General features: G+C 37.1%; 2 protein-coding genes across 4 annotated transcripts in view; one reads left to right on the forward strand and one right to left on the reverse strand.

Annotated features, from left to right (window-relative positions):
- GABRD (gamma-aminobutyric acid type A receptor subunit delta) overlaps window positions 1-21,522 on the reverse strand; it is a 107,237-nt gene that overhangs the window by 39,017 nt on the left and 46,698 nt on the right. The window lies entirely within an intron of this gene.
- Window positions 1-21,522, forward strand: part of CFAP74 (cilia and flagella associated protein 74) — a 46,531-nt gene that overhangs the window by 13,218 nt on the left and 11,791 nt on the right. For both annotated transcript variants that reach the window (XM_075773257.1, XM_075773258.1), the window contains 12 exons: window positions 279-397; window positions 3,782-3,848; window positions 4,300-4,389; window positions 6,354-6,527; window positions 8,407-8,581; window positions 9,899-10,011; window positions 10,380-10,502; window positions 11,633-11,754; window positions 15,736-15,864; window positions 18,956-19,043; window positions 19,642-19,815; window positions 21,131-21,264. In XM_075773257.1, the coding sequence (XP_075629372.1) occupies window positions 279-397; window positions 3,782-3,848; window positions 4,300-4,389; window positions 6,354-6,527; window positions 8,407-8,581; window positions 9,899-10,011; window positions 10,380-10,502; window positions 11,633-11,754; window positions 15,736-15,864; window positions 18,956-19,043; window positions 19,642-19,815; window positions 21,131-21,264 (1,508 nt within the window). The remainder of the gene's footprint in view (window positions 1-278; window positions 398-3,781; window positions 3,849-4,299; window positions 4,390-6,353; window positions 6,528-8,406; window positions 8,582-9,898; window positions 10,012-10,379; window positions 10,503-11,632; window positions 11,755-15,735; window positions 15,865-18,955; window positions 19,044-19,641; window positions 19,816-21,130; window positions 21,265-21,522) is intronic.

Raw genomic sequence — 21,522 nt, forward strand, 5'->3', positions numbered from 1 at the left:
AACAGCACATCTCCATTGGAAGACAGTGGCACCTCGCTCTGCATTCAAAAAATCTGCGTTGTCTTTGCCACACGCAATCTAAATCAACAACTCTGTTAGACCATGAATGTGACATAATGTCTATGACAATCACTGCAATGCTTTGTGTGTTTATACAATACTTTTTGATCCCAGGAGGGACTGTGAGCACAACTATTGCAAAAGTAGTTGGTTTTGTCATTACATGTGTAAATACTATTTCCTGTAATTCATGCCATCTGATATGTTTGTGTTCCAAGGATTTTGACGTTGGTCAAGTCTACAAAAAGAAGATAGTTTTGATAAATGCATCCTGTGGTGTTAATTTCTGCAGACTAGTGGGAATCAGTGAATGGCTGCAGGACTTCATCAGTATTCAGTAAGTAAAATTAACTGTAGACTCGTTGCTTGTTTTACCTTTGTACCACAACAGGAGATGCAACCAAATTCTGTAGCAGATTAAATAGATTTCAGTACATACATCTAAATTATTACATTCCATTCTTGTGTGATGAGGAAAGGAACTGTGTCTCAGAGCTGAGAAGTAAGAGGCTTACTGAGCCCGAGCTGCATGTCTTTGGTTTCTGTAGTGGTGATAGCGGGGGACCAGTCCCTAATCTGTGGAAAGCAATAGAGACCCGTGGTAACTGCTAGTAGAAAGCTTTTTTCCCCCAAATGTCAGACCCTCTTAAAAAGGGGAAAAGGATCTCTTTGTTGGTACAAAGAAGTAAGAGAACCCAAGCTTCTTTCTAGGCCACCAGAAAGGCCTTTAAGCCTAGGCAAACCTTCCAGCAGCTGCCATCCCTCATAGCATGATTCACACTAATTTCCAGATCACTGCTCAAGTTTAAATGTGAAGACGCTGATGAAATAAAGGAATCAATCTCAGAGCAAAGAGCTTAAACTGAAATCCTGTGGTCTTTCCCATCAATCCATTCATACAATGCTGATGACAGGTTATATAATGGAGTACTCTCTCCAGTTGGGAGAGACTGCAAATTAATCTCAGTTTAACTATATTGATAATTTTATTTGACTGTTTATAAACAAACAGATGGAAGTATCCCCAAAATCTTTTTTTAAGAACATTTTGGAGACTAGCTTGCTTTGGAGATATTTCAAGCCTTTAAAAATTTAAAATACTACTTTTCACAACTTACCTTTATCTAAAAAGTGACATCAAGAAAATGATACGTCTACTTGGAACTCTGTGAAACAAGAAAAAAATTGATTGTAGTCTAGCCTAAAATTGAAAAAATACTAAAGCTCTTGTTTGTGTGTAAGTGAAGCTTATTGGCATACAGGAGACATTGGAGCAAGTTCATTTGGCTTACATAAAAAGTTAAGATTTCAACTCTTACCGCTGGCTGACCTGAAGAAACCATTTCTGTGGCTGTTTAATCATACCCCAGAGAAATAAACAAGTTGTATATTACCGCAGTAACTGATTTCTTACTCTAGAAATAGTTTTACAGCTCACTACCCACTGTCAGTTTGTAGTGATAGATTGCACTTGGAATTTCTAGCTAGCTTGATAAGAAAAACCATGGTGCATAGTTAAGCCATTCCTTGCCCACTTAGTCCCTATCAGAGTACCTTGGAATGTGAACATACTCCAGTTCTTGACTGAATGTAATCACTTGAGCTGCGAAGCCTGAATCCAGGTGCTGTAGAAGATCTTGTTAAAAACATTTAGCACTTTAGTCACAGACTAATGGAGATGCCTAATTGACCACAACATAGCAGAGCACTGAAGCTTTTAAACTTGCTCTATTGCTCAGCTGAATATGAATGTAGCTTTCTGCTTGTTTTGAAATCCTGTATGTGGATTTAATTTTGACCTACTTTGTCATACCTGTTTAATTTCTATTATAAAGTCTGAAGGTACTAATCTGACAAAATGAGGATTTTTTTTCCTGCTCTCAAAGATTGATTGTCTTTTACTCATTTAGTATGTTGGAGAATTATATATTTTAAATCAGCACCTCTGATTTGTGACCAAAAATGAAACACCCCTTTCTGAAAAGTCTAAGTCTTTTCTTGATATAATTGCCTTTTAAAGTGCTCTCCAAATACAAATTAAACATCAAGTATTGTGAATAGAACGAGTCAATGATTTTTTGATATCTGATGAATTAAGTCAATTTTTTTCCAAATAAATTGGTTACCTATACATTTGCCAGATAAACAGCTATAAAAAATAATCAATAGATCTTATTATCCATTGTTGTAGTAATAACTTGAACAGCACAGATCAGATTTGTAGATACTGATCTCCCACTGTATAGTGGGACATGGCCAGGACAGCTGAGCCAGACTGGCCAAAGGGCTGTGCCATACCATATGGCGTCGTGCTCAGTATATAACTTGGTGGAAGCTGGCTGGGGCTTTAGACTGCGGCTCAGAATCTGGCTGGGCATCAGTGGTCTGCAGGTGGTGAGCAATTGTGGTGTGCATCAATTGGTTTGTATATTCTATCATCATCACCTTCCTTTTCTGTCATATTAAACTGTCTTTGTCTCAACTGACAAGTTTTACCTCCCACCCCACTGTGGGGGGGTGAGTTAACGACTGTGTGTTGTTCTAGCTGCCTGTGGGGTTAAACCACAACACAAGTATTTTGAAAATGCCCAGTATATCTAAGCTGTCATGGTATCAGCTGTCCTCTAAATCACTTGCACAGCTAGTTACAGACATAATGCTTGGGAACTGTTATCAGTGACAGACACTATATTTCCTAATAAAAAGCCATATCTCATGGTTAAAATGAGCATTATTGCATTTCTATGCAATGGGAGTCTATTCTTAGCAGAGTGGTTCTGTGTGTTTGGCAGCCTGTGCTCTAAATCATAAATATTTTATGAAGGTAACATTTGAAATAGAAGGAGCTACTCCTTAAAGTCTTTCTCAGGGGCAACTGCTAGTGATCTGTTCTGGAGATTCGTATACAGATGCTTATTTCCCTAGTCACATTCTGCACAGCTTCCCTTTTCTGTTTGAAAATGTTTCATGTTGCTTTTGTTTGGTTTTAATTTTGTTTTAATAGAATTGTGATTAGTATGTATGCTCTGTGTTTCGGTTTGCTTAGGTATTCCCATGGCTAACATCATTTAGTTATCTATTTTGTCTAGCTTCCTTTCTGTTTCTGCCAGGCAGAATAGGTCTCCAGTAGTGCCTTAATAATTTCATTTAGAGTGCAGCTGTGAGATTTCTTGTCTTCTGATGGGCATTCTGCTTGCATCACAGACCATGAAATGAGGCATTGAAATAAGTGGCAGTTTCTATTCAAGATATTTTGATACAGTTTGCAGCAGCCAGCATGTACTCTAACCATTTGCTGCTACCTTTTTTTTTAATTTCCCCCTCTTCATTTCCTGTTTGGATGGGGGAGCTGTTATGGAGCAACACTCAAAATGGATAATGGGAGAAGATGGCTTCCTAGTTGTTAGAGTAGGTGATTGATCCATCATTCTTGATGATGTTATTGACCCTCAGCTTCACCTGTTGGGCTACAGTCTCTTTGTAGCATGAAGGCACTTGAAGACTTTCTGGGTAAAAGCTCAATAAAGAATTGGCCTTTTTAGTTCAACTATTGCAGCAGGGTTCTGTAGCTTTTCATTAATCTGTCACTCATTCTGACTTTTCCAAATATTTAATCCAAGTGGGTGAAACATTTTTTTAAATCTGCCATTGTTACTAGAATAGGAGCTGGATGTTTCATACACAGCTTTAATTTGGAGCTTTATGTTCGTTATCTCCATAGTTTTGACCCACCTGGCAAAATGTCTGCTGGAATGTCCTGTGAAATAGTGGTAACATTTAAGCCAATGGTAAGTGCACCTGAGCGCTAAGTTACACAATGATGAGAATCCTAGTGTAATCCACTAGCCTGATTAAAACCATCAAAAATGTAATTTCTTAACAGTTAACAAGGAAACAAACTACATTTCTAGAAAAGGTACAGTGGTACTTGGACAACCGTGTGCATGTTCAAACTCTTGAGTTGTAACAAGGCATATTCTAAGGGCACGTTTTAGAAAAATGCCTAGCACTAAGTATCCTTGGAGTATGTTTTCAAACTTGCTCCAGATGAAGATTTATAATATTGCCTAGCTAAAGTTAGCCAGGCAGTTACCAAAGACTGTTTTAAAACAGAAATGTAGAATCTGTAGAGATACATTTTAATATGTTCCTGAAAGAATGAGGGAGAATATTTTTTCCTCAAACTACATAGGTTAAATCTTTGCAAATTACTTGGTTGGGGTTTTTCTTGTTTTCTAGATAAATGAAACTCTGGAAGGAGAAGTGATGTTTATGGCACAGACAGGTTCTTTTTCTGTTCCATTGAAATGTACAGCCAAGAGATGCATTGTAAGTGGCTTTTTAAAAGTATGCTCAAAGTCAGTATAACAACAGTAATAGAAAATGTGAGCTAGCTTAAACGTTACTGAAAATATATAGCAAGAGGTATTTCTATTTCTTTCTGTTTTCCTTTTAAATGGAATCTCTTTCCAGAAAGTTATTCATTCCTTAGCTTCCCAGATTACACTGAGATTTATACAAAATTATCTTAATGGATTTACTTAATTCCACTCTGAAGTTAAAGTTCATAGTTAACTGAAGTAGTTCTGTTTCAAAATTGATGACACAATGTTCCATTGTGAATGGAGGGAAGAGAAATGGCTGGGAATGAGCTTTCTTTTGTCTCCTTGTAATTTTTGGAAATTCCATCCATGACCTGCAGTAGTTTATTCTTAATTTTAATTTTCTATGTAGAGAAAAATCAAAATATCACAATATCTTTCTATGTTTTCTGGCATTTATAAAAAGCATATAATCTCTCCTTTCTTTCAGCATCTCAAAATCTTTTGAGATTTCTATACTAAATTGTAAGCAAAGCACATAACTTTCTTCCTGTTAAGAGATGAAACTATAGGCAGCATTAACTTTTTTAGATAACTTCCTATGAGCTAACCTGAAGAAAATATTTGATAAAACAACTTTGTTTTTAAATTACTTCTTCACAGCTAAGGGCAGCTTTGGCTTTACAGGCCAAAAGAAATTATAGATGAGAATATACAGTGTTAGAGGAAAAAGATTATGCAAGGAGACACCCAGTGTCGGAATAAGACTGGCAGATGCAAAACTTGCGATATACTGGGAGCATACTTAATAAAAAATCTTTTTAAAAGACTTTAGACACATGAATGTCTTCCTGGAGTTTGTGATACTACATTTCAGTAAACTGAATGAATAAGACTGTGTGTAAAGTTTTTTTCCTGAACTGCACATTGAAACTTCTGTGCACAGGGAAATGAATCAAGAATAATCTGTTACGCAGAAAATAGAAGAGGGTAAGGTAAGTAACTGAATGGTAGTGCACTGTAATTATTATATTAGCTATCTAGCAAAGTATTTAAGGATGTGCTTAATTTTTAAGCACTTGTAGGAAGCTAGAATGATACCACATCGATATGGCATACTTGAATCTGACTATGTGTATAGGACTCTTTTTGGTTTTTCAGTTAAAAGACCTTGAAGATGAAAATGCACAATGCAGTAGAAAGCCAGAACCTTGAAGATGAAAATGCACAATGCAGTAGAAAGCCAGAACATTATTTTTTGATCAGAGGAGTAGTTTTCTTCACCTAGAGAATTCATACCATCATTGTGCACTAATTACATGCAGGAACTCCTGTTCTTTATGCCCTGAAAGTGGGAAGAGTTCAGCTGTAAGCAGCATACCAGCAAAGCAACCAAGTTGTCTTTGTCTTTTTGATGCTTGAACTTGAGTTACAAGCCTTCCGTTATCATACATCCAGTTAAAGTCATTAAAAAGTCTATATGAAGTAGTGTATTACTCTTTAAACTGGTTGTAAACTATTATAGCTCAAAGAAACAAGACAGGATGTCTTACAAACGGATACGTAGTCACTATATGATGTTAAATGCTGCTTGCTTCTCAGCCTGATGTTAGTGAAACCATTTTACTGTAATGCAAGTGCAACAATGTTGAATTGGTATGTAAATATTAATATTACCTATTTCCAGAGTAACTACCTGAAGACTTATGCAAGCTGCTACTATGAATAGAATTTAACCTGTTTTTTCCATTGTCCAGTGGACTGAAATGGAAGTGGCTTAGTTTAACAAGGCATTGTTCTAGTGAGTTGGCTTCTGCAAAAAGGCAGGGTACTCACAGTTCATGCAGTTATTTTGTACCATCTTTGAAATGATAATAAGAACTTTAAAGTCCTATTCTTGAAAAGGTGGACATTCAATTGACACTACTGACTATCTAGGACAGTAGTAATTAATAGTTTGTCTTCTCACAGCTGGCACTAGATAAAGAGATCATTGACTTTGGCAGCCATGTAGTGGGAGAGACAATTTCACGGACCATCAACCTGACAAACAGTGGAGCTTTGGGAACAAGATTCAAAGTTCAGACATCAGCAGGTGACAGTAGCTCATGCAGAGCAACAGCAAAATCTTCTCCTGGAAGAATGGTAGGTTCAAAAGCATTTCCCTAAATTGATAGAAGTGTTCTGCTTTGCAAAGCATGGTAGAATCATACAACAGCTCAGGTTGGAAGGGACTTTGGAAGATCATCTGGTCCAACCTTTAGTAGTTTGTTTATGTTTGGGTTGGCATATCTTAACAATCTGTTAGACCCCAAATACCACACAAAATAGTTAAAAACAATTATTTGGGAAGGCGAGGGGGAACCAACAATGATAAATGACTAAAATGTTAAAAAAAATTTGTGATTCCTGTTTTTTCCACATCCATGAAAATTAGGAAAAAATACTGTAGTTAGAAGATTCTGACAGAGTAATTTAAAATCCTAGCTCCTGGACTTCAGAAAAATGCCAACTGTTGCAAAACTAGCCATAAAGTAATGAGAATTGGGAGCACTAGCCTGTGATCTTCCTTTAAAAATTCGGAGCTCTTCATTTAAATTTCCTATCAAAGGAGGACAGTCATAGTTATTGACAACCTGCTGTTACAAGGGGAGAAGTCATCTTAGTCAAACTAAGAATTACATTAAGGGCTGTTGCCTGAAAATTATAATAATAAGCAGTGTTAAAAGAATTGAGGGAAGATCTCTCAAATCAATAGTGGAATGAATGCAAATGACTGTAATATTGTGTCCTATGGAATGTCCTGGGTGGGAATGAAGCAGAGACTGTTGAAGAAACACACCAAAACTCAGATGTTTGGCACAGAGCTGACAAAATGTTCAGTGTTAGACCTGACATTGATTGCTCCTACAGCAAGCCAATTTCCAAGTTGACAGAAACCTGAGGAATCCTAACAGCTGTACTCCTCCATGTAGCAGATAATTTTAAGTGGAAAAATACTTACAAAGCAATCATGCATACAATCGTCTTTTCATGTCAGCACTGTGGGGCAGATTTTTGAGAAGACTGAACTGCTGAAGTCTGAAGATGTACTTGCTCCTTTTCTAAATGAGTTGTGGATTTTATTCTTAAAGTGGGGAAATTTTCAGATTTTAAAAAAACCCCTAACCAACCACTCACTGTGGTAGGAACACATGCTTTGTAATTCCTGTGTTGATGGATATAATAAATGTTCCTTTTTCCTCAAGTATTGCATAGGTAGTACCCATAAACAGATGGATTTCACAGGCCCTTGACCAGGGAGAATACCACTACTAGGTTGCATGTCTTTGTTCTGAAGTGCTTACACATTCTTGCAAATGCAGTGCAGATACTTCATCTTTGTTCTATCAGTGCAGTCTTTAATTTCTTTGATTGTTGAAGAGCAATTGCCTCAGTTTTCAAAATTCTCTACTTGATAATCTAACCCAGTTTTAAGTTCTAAGAAAAGGGTCGACCTTTCTTTTTGGAACACTACATTAAATAGTATGAACAGTGAAACTGCTGAGCTGTTTGCCATGGTTTTCAACTCTCATACTATGCTTATGTTAAAAGCATGGTTCAAATAAAGAATTTGTGAAATAACACTGTCTGTATCCATGGTTTTCCTTCTGCATTCTATCTTTTGTAGGTGTGCAATAAACAGAAGTCTAGTTTTAGCAGACTTATTTTTGATGTAGAACTGCCTGTGTTTCCCCTAGAAAAATGTTAGTTCTGTCAATTGTAAAATAACTAACACTATATTCTATTGCTCCCACTACATTATTTACCTGTTTTGGGCAGCAAGCAAATATTAAATCTGCTCATTGATAAAGGTCTACTAGAATGTGCAGTTTTTAGAAAGTGCAACATATTTCTCCATTTATAATGTGGAACAGCTGCACGAAAACACAAGTCCAATTTGAAACTGCTTGATAAAATTGGAGCTGGTGCAAGCCAGATGAACGGTTACAGTAGAAAATGTTTTTTCTGTGTTTTCTAATAGGTTACTCAACATCTCAGTGACTACATCACTGAAAAGAAAATCAGCAATAGTCCTGTGACATCTGTAGTTGAAAAGGAGGAACAAATTTGTCCTGACCATAGTGAAGAACTGACCTACTGTGTAACCCAGATGGAGAAGCAGAGGACTGAGATGAGCTTGAGCAGTAGTCCCACAGGTGAGATGACTATTTTAGAAAACAGTTTCCCAGGCTAAGCATTATCCATTTGTAGTGTTTCCTGTAATAAGCTGTGGAATTCAGATTGCAAAGTTACTCAATAAATTTAGTTCACCATTCTAGTAGTAGTGTTATATTTCTTTGTATGCTGCATCACAAAAATGACTAAAAATAGTGTACTGACACCATTATATCAAAAGCAACAGAGAATCTCACTTCTCATTAGTGATCAACAATTCAGTCTCAGAAGAATACAGAAACCAACTAGCTTACAGAAACTGCAAAATTGTTATCCTTCTTGACTCAGCAACTGAATACCCACTTCTCAGAATAGAAATCCACATGACAGGTTTATTTTTATAGTCTGTAATTCTAGGAACAAGGAAGCAGAAAGATGAACCTCCTCAGACATCTTCCATCTTATTCCTAATGTTTACTATGTGCTTAATGAAATCCAGTCTTGTAGAAAAAAGAAGTTAAGAAACTGTACTTTCATCTGTATTGTTCAATATTTCTTCTGCATATTGATCATTCCAATTGCAGGAAACTAAAAATTCCATGAAAAGGTTGTGGGTGGTCTTTCTTTTTAAATCTAGGATCTGTGTGAAATGGAGTGATTCCATAAATCACAGTAGCTGTCTCCACAGAACACATACACAGAGCCTTTAAAGATGTTTTCAGACCTTAAAAAAAAAAAAAAATCCATAGCTTTGGCACATTAGCATATCTCATGACACATTGATTTTTTTTTTCCTGGTTAATGTGAAGCATATGGTTGCCAGTTGATTACTGCCATACAGTCCAGAGTCAGCTTCGTCTCCCTTGTGATGGATTAGTTTAAGGCACTTTGAAGCCCTGGTGGGAGACTGTTTAATTAAAGGTGCTTATTGTAGTTGTTCTGAAAATAAAGTGAAGCAGCACTTTGACTTGCTCTGCAGGTCCTCCTGACTGTGTTGCTGTGTCCCACTGAAATTGTTCTTAAAGTCCAGTTCATGCTTTCAGCTGAATTTGCATTCCTTGTTGTAACAATCACTGATACATATTTTATCCTACTGAAACATTAATATGATTACTCTGTAGTAGAAGGCCTAAGGTAGACTTTTGGACTAGGGCAAAGTTGCATGGCCAAACTGAAATTTCCTTCTAGACATTTATATTTCCACATGATTGGTGTACATTATTGCATTTGCAATATTGACCAAAATCAATGTACTTCTGCTCTGTTTGATATTCTTGTTTAGTGAATAGATCCGCACATCCAGAACTTTGTGGGGTTTTATATGTGGTTGTGGTTTTGTTTTTGGTCTTTTTCCCCAGAACAACTTGGTCAAGATGTATTAAATTCCAGATCAGATCTAGACACAGACAATGCATGTAATTTAGTGGAACTTTCTCTTGAAGAAACACCAGTTGAAATTATGCTTGGAAAGGTAATGAATATACTGAGGTACAGACAAGATTTTTCACTAGCCTAAGCCTACATCAAATAAATGGCTTTGGCTCTGCTGGGAAAAGCTTAAGTACGTGATTGATTTTAAGCCCACTGGGCTTCACTGTATCACAGTTAATTCTTAAAATGAAATCACATGACATATTTGCCCTTTCTTTTGATCTATAAAGACTTATTTGAGCTGAAAGATTCTGTAGAGATTTACATTCTCCATAATCTAGTTACAAACTAGGTGTAATAGAGCGTTTGTGTAGTATGAGTATATACTGTCTTTTTATTTCAATACAATTTATAGCCAACTACAGTAATAGTCAGATTTTCCTTAAAAACATGTTACTTCTTGTTTAGGTTACTGAAGGTGAAGTTGGACCCTTCAGCTCAGTCAAACTTCAGATTATATTTGTCCCAGCTATCCCTGGGGATGTGCGGGCAGAGTTTGTGATCACGTTTGACAACTCAGACTGCAAACCAGTGAGTGATTTTGCACAAGGCTTGCTTCAAAACACTGTAGGAAAAAAGTTTAAAATCCTCCTACTTCTGCTTTTCCCAAGAATTAAAATTGCTCAGAATCCTATATTAGAAACAGGAGAAGGAGGTAGAGGATATGTTTGTGAACATTATAAGAGACAACAGTGAGGTACCATCTGAGTATGTCTTATGTGGTTTCATGGGTGGTAACTTTGTAAATCATGGCCATTCTTTCTGATGCAGTATGGTTATTAAAGCTGTTGATTCTCTTAAATTTCTATGCAAATAATCCTGACGTTCCCATTTTATCAGAGATCATGCTGGAAAACGTCTAATGTCCTAGAAACAAATATGAAAGTATTCTTCTCTATTCCCAATCTACGTAGTTTATTTTCCTTCTGATACATCAGAATTGGAATTATTTAGCATGCAGTAGTGAAACTGATGTGTGAAAGCTGGAAGAGATGACAACTTTAGTTACCACTTCAGCATATTTTGATTCCATACTTTATTGGAAGCCAAATTCTGCCTGGGAACAGTTCACAGAAGCTTGCCAAAAAATAAAATCTTCCAAGAAGCTCAGTAGGCCAGTCTTGGCCCTCCCTGCGCTCTGCAGATGGACTGGTCTACAGAAGGAGCTGCAGGTGCATACTGTGGGACCTATGGGCACCCTCTCTTTCAGGATCGCTTCATCCAAGTCTGAGCTATGTGGTCACGGATGTCAGACCCTAGGTCATTATAGGAAGTGCAGCACTGTGCTGCCCTGACTGTATTTCTTTGCTGGCTAAACAAGCGGCAGTCTCTTGAATTTCTCAATTACGGCACATTTACTTAAGCTAGATGCACTTTAAATATTTCTTTTCAATATCATGGACAGCATTCTATTCCTTCATGTTCTCTGTCAAAGAATCCAATCCAAAGTATAATTCTTTTTTCTGCTGGGACATCATAACATCCTGTTTTTATTTTACAAATTATTTTCATAGCTTTGCCTAATTGAAGAACCTGTTGCAATATGAATAATAAAATCTGTTACTCAGCTGTAGCTTATAGCAGAAATTTGTGCTCTGTCTAGATGGGTAAGAATTTGAAACTAACAAAAATAATTACACTCTTGATTTATGTATTAATAGCTGTGCTTCAGTGCCATTGGAGTTTCTATTGATGTGCCAGTTTGGGTGCGCAATCCCAACATTGATTTAAAGATCTGTATGTATGACCGACTTTATCAGGATTGCATTGTCATTCAAAGCAGGTGAGCTACCCTTTCATTATCAGCTGCCTTCCAAAGCTGAATAACGAGATCTTAAGTCACTAGGTGGTGTCTTGAGGTTCGGTTGTTACAGACTGATGTTGTCATCCTAGGAAGCCGAAGAACAGTTTGGTCTTTTCCTTGGCATTTCAGGAGGACATCCTGATTACAAGTCCTCTGAGTTCCACACTGCTGTGGAAATAGGACTTGAGTATCCTGCTATCCCAGATTCCCAAGACCAGCCATAGCTGTGAAGTATCTGGCTTAATAGATGCCTTTCCCCTCCTAGAATATTCCACGTGTTGGACCTGTTCTGTAGTATAACTGTAAAGTCTCTGGGGAACAGCAACCCCACAGAGTTTCAGCATGTGGAATTTGCACACTAAACATTAGGGAGATAAATGTGTCTAAAATTAAGTGCACATTGGGTATAATTGATTCAGCTAGGAAATCTTATGAAATATTATTTTGTTATTTCTTGGCTATTTTATTTTAATTAAAGTCCATGAGAGATTTATGATCTGGAAGCCAGCCTCATGCCAACTGTTCTTTACTGAGAAGGTCAATCACCAGTCTTTCCTGACTTGGGATATGATGCTGGATAAATCATGTCAGTCCCTTTGCATTTACTATAAAATGTGAACTGTGCAACTTTTCCTAGCCCATATAGGCATTAAGCACTGTGCTGGAGTGACAGATAACTTGTAAGTACACAGATAGTAACCGAATACCAATTTACAGGGGAAAAAATATCGGGGTGTTTCTGTAGTCCAAGTCAGTAATGTCTGAAGACTGGTTCTGCACTGTAATATAAAGGTAATATTTGGCTCCCAGAGTATTTTGGCTCTCAGTGGTTACATCACCTTTTACTCTCTTAATTGTCTTCAGGCGCTGGGTGTCTTCCCTCTACCTCATGCAGTCACTATTGAATGCTTATTTTAACAATTTGCATTTCTTAGATTCCATTTAAATAGGATTGGGGTGGATTTGTGGGAGGGTGGGGGAGAGATTGGTTCTGTAGAAGGCATCCATTCTAAACCTCTTACCAGAATTACAGACTGCAGAGATTCTTCACAGTTGGAAAGAAATGAGTAAAGCTGTTATCTCAGAAATTCAGCTTACAGATATGACAAGCACAAGTTGTTATGTAAGTGGTTTTACTTGGTCTAGATAACCCAGGGATAAAACTTACAAGTATAGAAGCAGAATAACTCTCCTTATGAAAACTTAAGATTTCAAGGGGATCCCAAAGATAGAAACTGTCAAATTGCTTAGGGCAAAACTTCTTAACTGAGGGAAAAATTCTGCTGATCCTTTGCCACGTTTCACTATATTAAGAGCATTTAGTATACTGTCCTTAGTATCTTGGCAAATGGAGTCTTTAATTTATCACCCAATTTTCCATAGTTAGGAAAAATTGTCTTTGTTATACAGTCATTTAGGCTGAAATTCAAAGTATTTCATGTGTAGGAATATCATGTTTCAATTTTTATCCTGCAAAAGTAGATAGATTTCATCATTCAGTTAGATGTGGTGCCTGAGAAGTTTCTTCCTCTAGTAGCTATTGAAATTTGTCTGTCGTGTATGTCAGGAAGAGGATTCCTCATTGTTACATGGTACATATCAAACCACTTCTCAAACAGAATGAATTTAAAGTGCTGAAAATAGCTATAAATCAGTATCAGTCAAGAACAATTTCTCAGGTTACACCAGTAAGTAGCTGTATTCTAATTGTAATAGTGAAAAACTGGGCAAAGGTAGTCTTGCTAAGGTCAATGGTCTGGAACTATACACAGACAAAGGATCCAGAGTCAAGGACAACTATCAGGCTAGCAAAGAAGCATCCAAAGTGCTGGCAACACACAAACAAAGCTAATAATTTGTTACAATGGCTTTATGTGTGAACTGTGTATCAGCTAAAGAGCTACTACAGTGCTGTCTGAACCCGTCACTGAAGGAGACCCAAGGTAAGGTTACCACAGCCTGGCTGAAAAGGCTGCTTGTCTGACCACTGCTGAAATGCCTTAGCTAGTGAGAACTAAAGTTCAGATCCAGTAGATGTGAAATCTTAGTAGCATGACTTCTAGAACACACATTCTGTAATTAAATTTTAATTTGATACTTAAATAATCCTGCTACTTAGGAATATTCTTAGAAGTTTCTACTCCAATCCCTAACTAGTTATAGGAGAAAAAGGGGAAAAAAAAAAAAAAAAACAACCCAAAACTAAAACTTGTAGTAAGAGAAGTCTTTAGATTTTTGGGGCATGATCTGACCCAGACTTGATGTGTTACTGTAGCCTTTTGTTCACCACCAGTACACACAAACATCTGACTGAAGCAGAGCAGAAAGAACTTTGTGTCTTGTTGCGGCTGCAATCCATGACATTGTAGTCATAGCATAAGTAGGAAACCAAGTTTTCAAGTTAGATAGCTCTGGCACTGAAGTGACCCAGCAAGCTCTGTAGAATTGCAAAATGTTAGTTAATACTGTTTTCGATTTGGGTCTTGGTTGTTGGATTTTTTTCTGGTCACATAGAATACAGTAATCAGGAAGCATAAATAAGCAGCATGAAGGGTAAAAGTGTCTTAGCAGAATCCTGTCCAATATAAATCACTTTGAAAAGTAATTTCTTTGGCAGGTTATAATCTGCGCTGATTTAATGAAGTAGTATATAGTTCTCTTAGATTGTCAACAGTCAGAAATCATTCCAGGCTCCCAGTACCACATGCTATAGCTGTTGATTTAGAGCAGACCATCTGGACTGACAGCTTGTAAACCAGTCCAAGACAAGGAAAATGACAAGCTGAAATATTTGTAAATTGCTCGGCAATTTTGCACTTAAGCATAAAATTCCAAAGCAGGGTATGGTCTGTGGCTATCGCTGTATTATAATATGGCCAGAACTCAGTAAACAGTAGTTGTTTCCTAACTCCCAATATGCCATTCACAGGGCAAACTGATCCCAAGATTTAGCAGAGGAACTGGCAGTACCAGCTTAGCCACACTATGACTTCTAGCCCTGTAGAATCTCTGCTGTTAGAGGGGAAGTTACACGAGATCTGTGGATTCACGTTATTTAAAAGAAGGCATCATGGTTTTAGGGAGAAAAAACAAAAGCAGTAGTGCACTCAGTGCATTTCTGGTGTAAGACAGCCACTCCTCCCCCTCCCCCCCCCCAAGTCTGAGGTGGTTTTCCTGTCTGTACAGGCTTAATTTTTGGTATTGAAGCTTTTGAGGTAATTATGCTGATAATGAGGATGAATGGAATTCACAAACTGGGTACATGTTGATGTTTTAGGTGTATTATGCTCTTTCAGGTTCATTCTTATGATTCTTCTGACTACAGGCTGGGATGTTCAGTGCTTATTAGCCACTTAAGCAGCATCCAGTAGCCTTGGCCCCACTTAGGGGTGGCTGGTCTTCATTTTCTGTTTCTCAGACAAAATAACAGGATTTTACTTGAAGCATCCCACCCACCAATTGTTATATAACCTAGATCCAACATTACAAGATGACTACTCCTTTTCCACCTTGAGGACCAATTGGCTGTCTCAAACATTAAGTGATGGATTCCTGTTGATTCAGATAGAGGGAATGTGTGTTAGGAGCAAATAAATTAGCTGATATTTCATGATAATTTGGCTTTGACTTTCCCCTGACCTGACTTACACTCTGCTGCACTTTGACAATTATGTTCCAATCAGCTGTGTACATTACTTTAAATACAGCTGGTTTACTTATAGTACTTCCAAAATCTTGTTTTCTATACTTATCTTAAAAAAGAATACAACTCTGTGATTTGCCGTAGCAGTTTTACGTGCCTAGCATTTTCAAAGGAAGCTTGGAATTGTTATAATCGTGATGTAGAGTAGAGATGAAAGGAGGGGGGCGTGCAGGGGATCATATTCCAAGAGAAAATGTTGCTGAGTTGGCAGTATGGGTAGCCTCAAAGCCACCTAAGCATGTCTGATCTGTTTGCAGAGCAAAAACCACACTGCGTTTGAAGTTTGAAGTGTGCAAAGAATTGAGTAAGCACATGGAGCTGCTTCCAAAAACAGGTTACATTCAAGCTCAGTCATCCTTCAGTGTGCAACTGCAGTTTCTGCCCAGGTAACCTAACAACATTAATCTTTTCAGTATGTAAGACAGTATCTATAGGAGGCTGTCAGTGGAAACCTGAGCAGGTCAAAGTTTTTTTTATTTTTTAGTTCCTTTGCACTGTAGCAGTCTGGACTTCACGCTGCTGGTGTCAATGCAGTCCCAGTCTCCCCCCTATCTCCCCCTTAACAGTTGCCAGATGCTCAAGGAGGAAATTAACTTGGATCATACACCTGTGAGGAAATGCTTTTCCTGTGGTGACAGCAGCAGTGTGAAAATCTTAGCAATTGCATTCCTGAGAGGCTGCTCCCATTTCTGTGGGGAAGCTGTTCTTATACGAGAGAGGGGTTATCTAGGCCAGGTGGCTACTTCATGGATCACTGATTAAATAATTTCTGGACAAGAACTCCTGTGCTTGCTAATTAAGGTAAGAATGGTTGGGCTTCCTGTTCTCCTACCCATGCACATTTTTCTCCAAAATATGAATGTATTCATCTTGAATTTGTGGCAGTTTATATGACATTTTCTAAGATGCTAAAAGCCTTATCCCAGCAAGTTTCTCTTCTCCATTTCATGATACATCTACATATACAAACATAACTCAATTATAGGAAACAAAGAATTCCAGTTTTTAAAAATTTAAATATGATACCTCCTGTTGACCACTATTCACTTTTTTAACCTTGTCATTGCCATTGTAAAGAATTTAGCAGGGCATTTCTTTCCAAATCTAAATTAAATTATATAGACCTTAATTCTGACTTACAGCCAAGTACTTTGGTGACTTCTGCATTGATTGCTGCTGCAAACCTGCAGCTTTTTTCATATAGGTTATCTAGTCCCGTTGATGTAAGTATATTTGGATTTTCACTGATGTGCTCAGCATCTCTGGATTCTAAATTGAGAGTCTAATCACTGATTTTGAAATTTCTACCAGGTTAGTATTCAAAGAACTAAAAGTATTTACAGTTCTTCCAACATCTCAAATCCGATCAGATTACAACAACAGTAACCATTATGACATTTTTTCAGTTCCTAAACTTCAGATGCTGTAAAGCACTGTTACGCTTACTGAGTGGATAGAAACATAGCTTGGATTTAGAGCATTAATCTTTCTTTGAAAAATGGGGGAGCTTCAGAAAGGAGACTTGATGAGATTAAGGCACTTCTGACACAAAATAAGTATCTGGCTGTTTCAGTATACAGATTGGTTTTACAAGACCTAACACAGGGGAAGGGAGTGTCTGACAGAGGAGGATGAACTTGCTACAAGCTGATGTGAAGTCCTGAGCTAGTGACACATTTCTGTAAATGCCTCCTCAGTGACTTAGAAGCTATATTAATAGAATTGTGTTAAAAGTAACACAAAAGTTAAAGTAACGCTCATTCAGCAGTACTGAGTGAACAGATAGATGACTGAAGGCTTGGGAAGTTCTCCCAAGTACTCTGTGCACACTGAAATGCTTGGTCAGATGTTACAATACCCAGAACTTTCTGGGTGTTTGAAACAGACATTTTCTGTTTATTTGAAGGCAAGTTCTCTAATCTGCTGACTTTCAAAATTCCCAAATACCACATCTTTCAGCATTTGGAACTAGTCCTGCAGATGTTGGCAGTCTAAATCTGATTTGTCTTTTCCACTTCTCTTTAACTGCTTTTAAGCATAAAGATGCCATTTTCAGAGAACTATCTGAAGAATTTCGGTATCTTTTCCCCAAGGCATAACAGCTAATTTAGAGTCCATCACTGTGTACATACGGTTACGATTATTTTTTTCCCTCTGGATTATTTTGTAATAGATTAATTTCTTCTGCTATTCTGATTTCCTGTGACAAAGTAGAAGCTGATACTTTATTCCTACCTTGCATTTAACTCCAGTACCTATCTTTAAACAAGTTAGCAATACCTTTGAAGATCACCTTCTAAAGTCACATTTCAGGCTTGCAAAATAACAGCCAGCAAGATTTCAGATCACCATGGTGACTGAATGGATGCCATTTATTCATTAACTATTCTTTATCAACACATTACAAATTGCATGTAGTTCCCATAGTAGTAGTAGGAACACTATCACTGTATAGACCTAAGAACAGGAAGCAATTCACTCTGATGCTGTAAAAGACTATAAATAGACCCAGCAGAGCTAAAAATGCTAGAGCTTTTGTATTGTCTTGTCTTTGAAATTGAGCTTATTATAGCAAGATGCTTCAGCTACAGAAAACCCGCATATTTCTTATAAATTACTAATCGGGTATGTAATCAGACACTATTGGTCTCGGAGTTTGTTTCAGTTTAGTTATGTCTCTGTGCTTTGTGCTACAGTTGGTTCTGCCTCAAACTGGCTGGTAATTAACTAACATCAGTGTCAAAAGGAAACGACTACCTAGATTTGGTTGGTTATGTGCTGTGGTTGCAGCAAAGATGCGGAAGGCTTGTATTCTGATTTTAAAGTAAGCTTTAAATTTTTCAGAATTTTAAGGGATTGGATTGCATTTTTAAAAAAAAGATAAATGGATGCTGACCTCTGTGAATAACTCCCTTAAACTCCTGTGTGTCCAAAATCCTATATTTAAAAAAATTAAAATCAAACATTAATGTCCCAGGTCAATTCTTCCAACTCCATTGCTAGATACCCTTGCAATCCCTGCATAGCTGCTCAGGGCAGACTGTCAGGAGGTATGCGATTCTATAGCAAATCTGTGACAAGTCCATAATAGTTCAGATCTGACTGCATCTTCTTTTCTGTGGTCAGAAGGTGGAACTTCATAGGTCACTAATTTTTCATTGGTGTTTTCTTCTACCATTCTTCCACCTTTTCCCCTAATATTTGCACGTACCTCGCATACAGGATTTTAGACTTCGCTTCGGGGAAGCATTGGAGTTGGTGCTTAACCAACTACATACATGAATACTCCTATTTGAGCACAAACACCATGTTAAGATTAAAAGCAGTGAATAATAGAATTTTTAGATCTTAAGTAACAGGTTTTTTTGTTTGTTTTCTTTTTGTTCAGAAATACATCCATCAAAAGTTTATTATTCTCCTTAGCTAGAAAATAGTCAAAATATTTTTATGAAACCAAAAGTACTTTTTGGTTTTTAGGCACTCTCTTCCTGAAGATGCAGGGAGCTATTTTAATGAAGAGACAAGAATTCTGGAAGTGCCAGTGACAATACTGATTGTGGATAAGGTTAGTGGTTTTTATTACGCTGGTTATCAGAATGACAATAGATGTAAATTATTTTAGTGAATGTTCACTTTATGATACCTAATCTTAGATTAGTTCTTTACTAGTTGAAGTCCTGTGATAATAGTAAAAGGTGCTTAAAGTGAGAATACAGATTTGATAGTTTCTTCTTGTCAGCATGTTTACAGAACTTTACAGACAGTTAAATCCTTTCTAGGTAGTGTTCATCTATTCCCTAGTAGTTTATTTTGTATCAGATACCACAGCACAATCTTTTTATTCTGATCTGTACTGCAGATGTAGCATATTCTTAGCGTTTACATTTCCTGGAGATGTAGGTGTGATTTCATTCTAGCATATGGAATTTGAGATACAGATAGTATTTTTTAAATTTTGCTTATCAAAGAGACACTTCCTATTACTTACTTTGAAGAGCAATGCAGCTGAAGTTCAAGATAGATATGTTACATTTACATTTGTTATTGTCAAGGAATAGAGTAAGTTTTTTGCAGTTATCTTTTTGGATGACATTTCACTTAAATCCTGTCCTTACAATGCTACAGATGGAGATTTTGATCCTGTGCTTTTGCATTTGTTTCAGGCTAAAAAAGTTAATGTTACTGTCCATGCAATTGTTACTACTTCTGATTTGGAAATCAGTCCAGCACAAATCAATTTTGGATACTGCACAATCTATGAAGCTGTGCAGGCAAATGTCATGCTAACAAACAAATCCATCTTGCCACAAGAGTTTGGATTTGTGGGACTTCCAGAGGTATGTAGTTCTCCCACACACACCTCTTCTTGTATATAAATATATTTAATTATTATGAAAACATGTTTCAATGTAAGTGTAAATAAATTGTGACTGTTTCTTGCAAACCCATGGAAATACTTCTGCCTGTAGCACTGTGGAAACAGGCAGATTAGTTCTGGTACTGGTTTATTTAAATTTCATCTTATTATATCCTAAGCATTTTCCAAGCAGTATAAACATCTTTGAGGAGATTTTACTATTCTCACCTATGTAACATTATTAGCCTAACTTTATCCTATTAGAATACCTATTTCTTACACCAAGAAATCTGCTAACAGAATACCTGGTGCACTTTTCTTTTAGACTCGCAGGTCGCTTACACTACTAAATAAAACAGGCTTAGGGATGTTGCTTTTGCCTTGAGGCTGAGGAATATTGCACAGTTTGCATCCAAATACCTTAAGACTTTGTCTTTAAAGCAGGATGGCTGTGTCCAAACAGCTTATAGGGAATCATCCCCTGAATCATGCCTAGGTATTTTCTGACTGACTGTAAATTGATGTGGATGCTAAATTAATCACAGGAGCTGCAGTTTCGTGTGGGCTAGGTCTACTGATTTTTTTTTTTCCCAAAAAAGTTAGCTGTTCAAGCTCCATAATAGCATGATGATCACAGTGTGAAATAGTTTGGCATATTGGAATTTGAGCTAGAGGAACCTGACATTTAATTAGGCATCCTTCCTTTCTCTGCTGTCTTAGGGATTAAAATCAAGGAGTTCACTAAAAGAAATTGGAATCTTCAGCTTCATTAAAGCTTTACTTCACAGCATGTGTTTCATGATTAGCTTAAAATGTGATGGGGAGACATTCTTGAATCATCATCAACTCATAAACACAAACTAATATACACTTGTAGATATTAAACTGGTACTTTTCGCTATGGTATCTGCACATCATACAGGAATCAGCTCTTCAAAGATACAGGGGGAGCTGTTGAGATTCTTATCCTATTTCATTCAATTGTCTATGAAGAGTAAATAAACGTTAGGGAAAGGCGATTACCATAGATGGTAAGAAGCTGGGGAAAAGATTCTACTGAAATCTGAGTTAATGGATTTGATGCCTTTCAAGTTACTTTGAGATCTTCATGTCAGTCAGACACTGACAAGTCAAATGAAGGCTGCTCACTAGAAGGTTTCTGTTTTCCTGACACTTGTACATTTAATGACAATTTTTTTATCTTGCCAGTAATGTCTTATTTAATAATTTGATAACTTAATTATGAATTTCTTATTTTAATAACAACAATAATTTCTTATCCTGCCACTTTGAAGTTTGTTGAAATTCAACCCAGCGATGGACTTGGAATTCTTCTTCCCCTTGAAAGCCTGAGGTTGGACATAATCTTTAAAGCTAACAAGGCAAAAGAGTACAGCTTTGAACTAACCTGCAAGTCAGAGATTAATAGGTAAGTTAAGAAACTATTTGAGTAGCAGGTAATGTAGAAGTCTAAATCACACTGGATTTCCACTGTTAAGCTAGTTCAAAAATTAAATCCCTGCCTACTTTTGAAGAGGTAAGGCTAGGATAAAAATGTGAGGCAGGTAAGAATTCTCCAGTTGACAAGAGTTGCTCAGTGCCGGTTAGTTTGATGCTTCATTTACATGTCTGTCTTTACTGAGATGACTTTTCCTATCCCGCCGGAAATTTATCCTTGTCACTTGTC

Source organism: Balearica regulorum, chromosome 21 (assembly GCF_011004875.1).
Source record: "Balearica regulorum gibbericeps isolate bBalReg1 chromosome 21, bBalReg1.pri, whole genome shotgun sequence".
In the NCBI taxonomy this organism is placed as follows: domain Eukaryota; kingdom Metazoa; phylum Chordata; class Aves; order Gruiformes; family Gruidae; genus Balearica; species Balearica regulorum.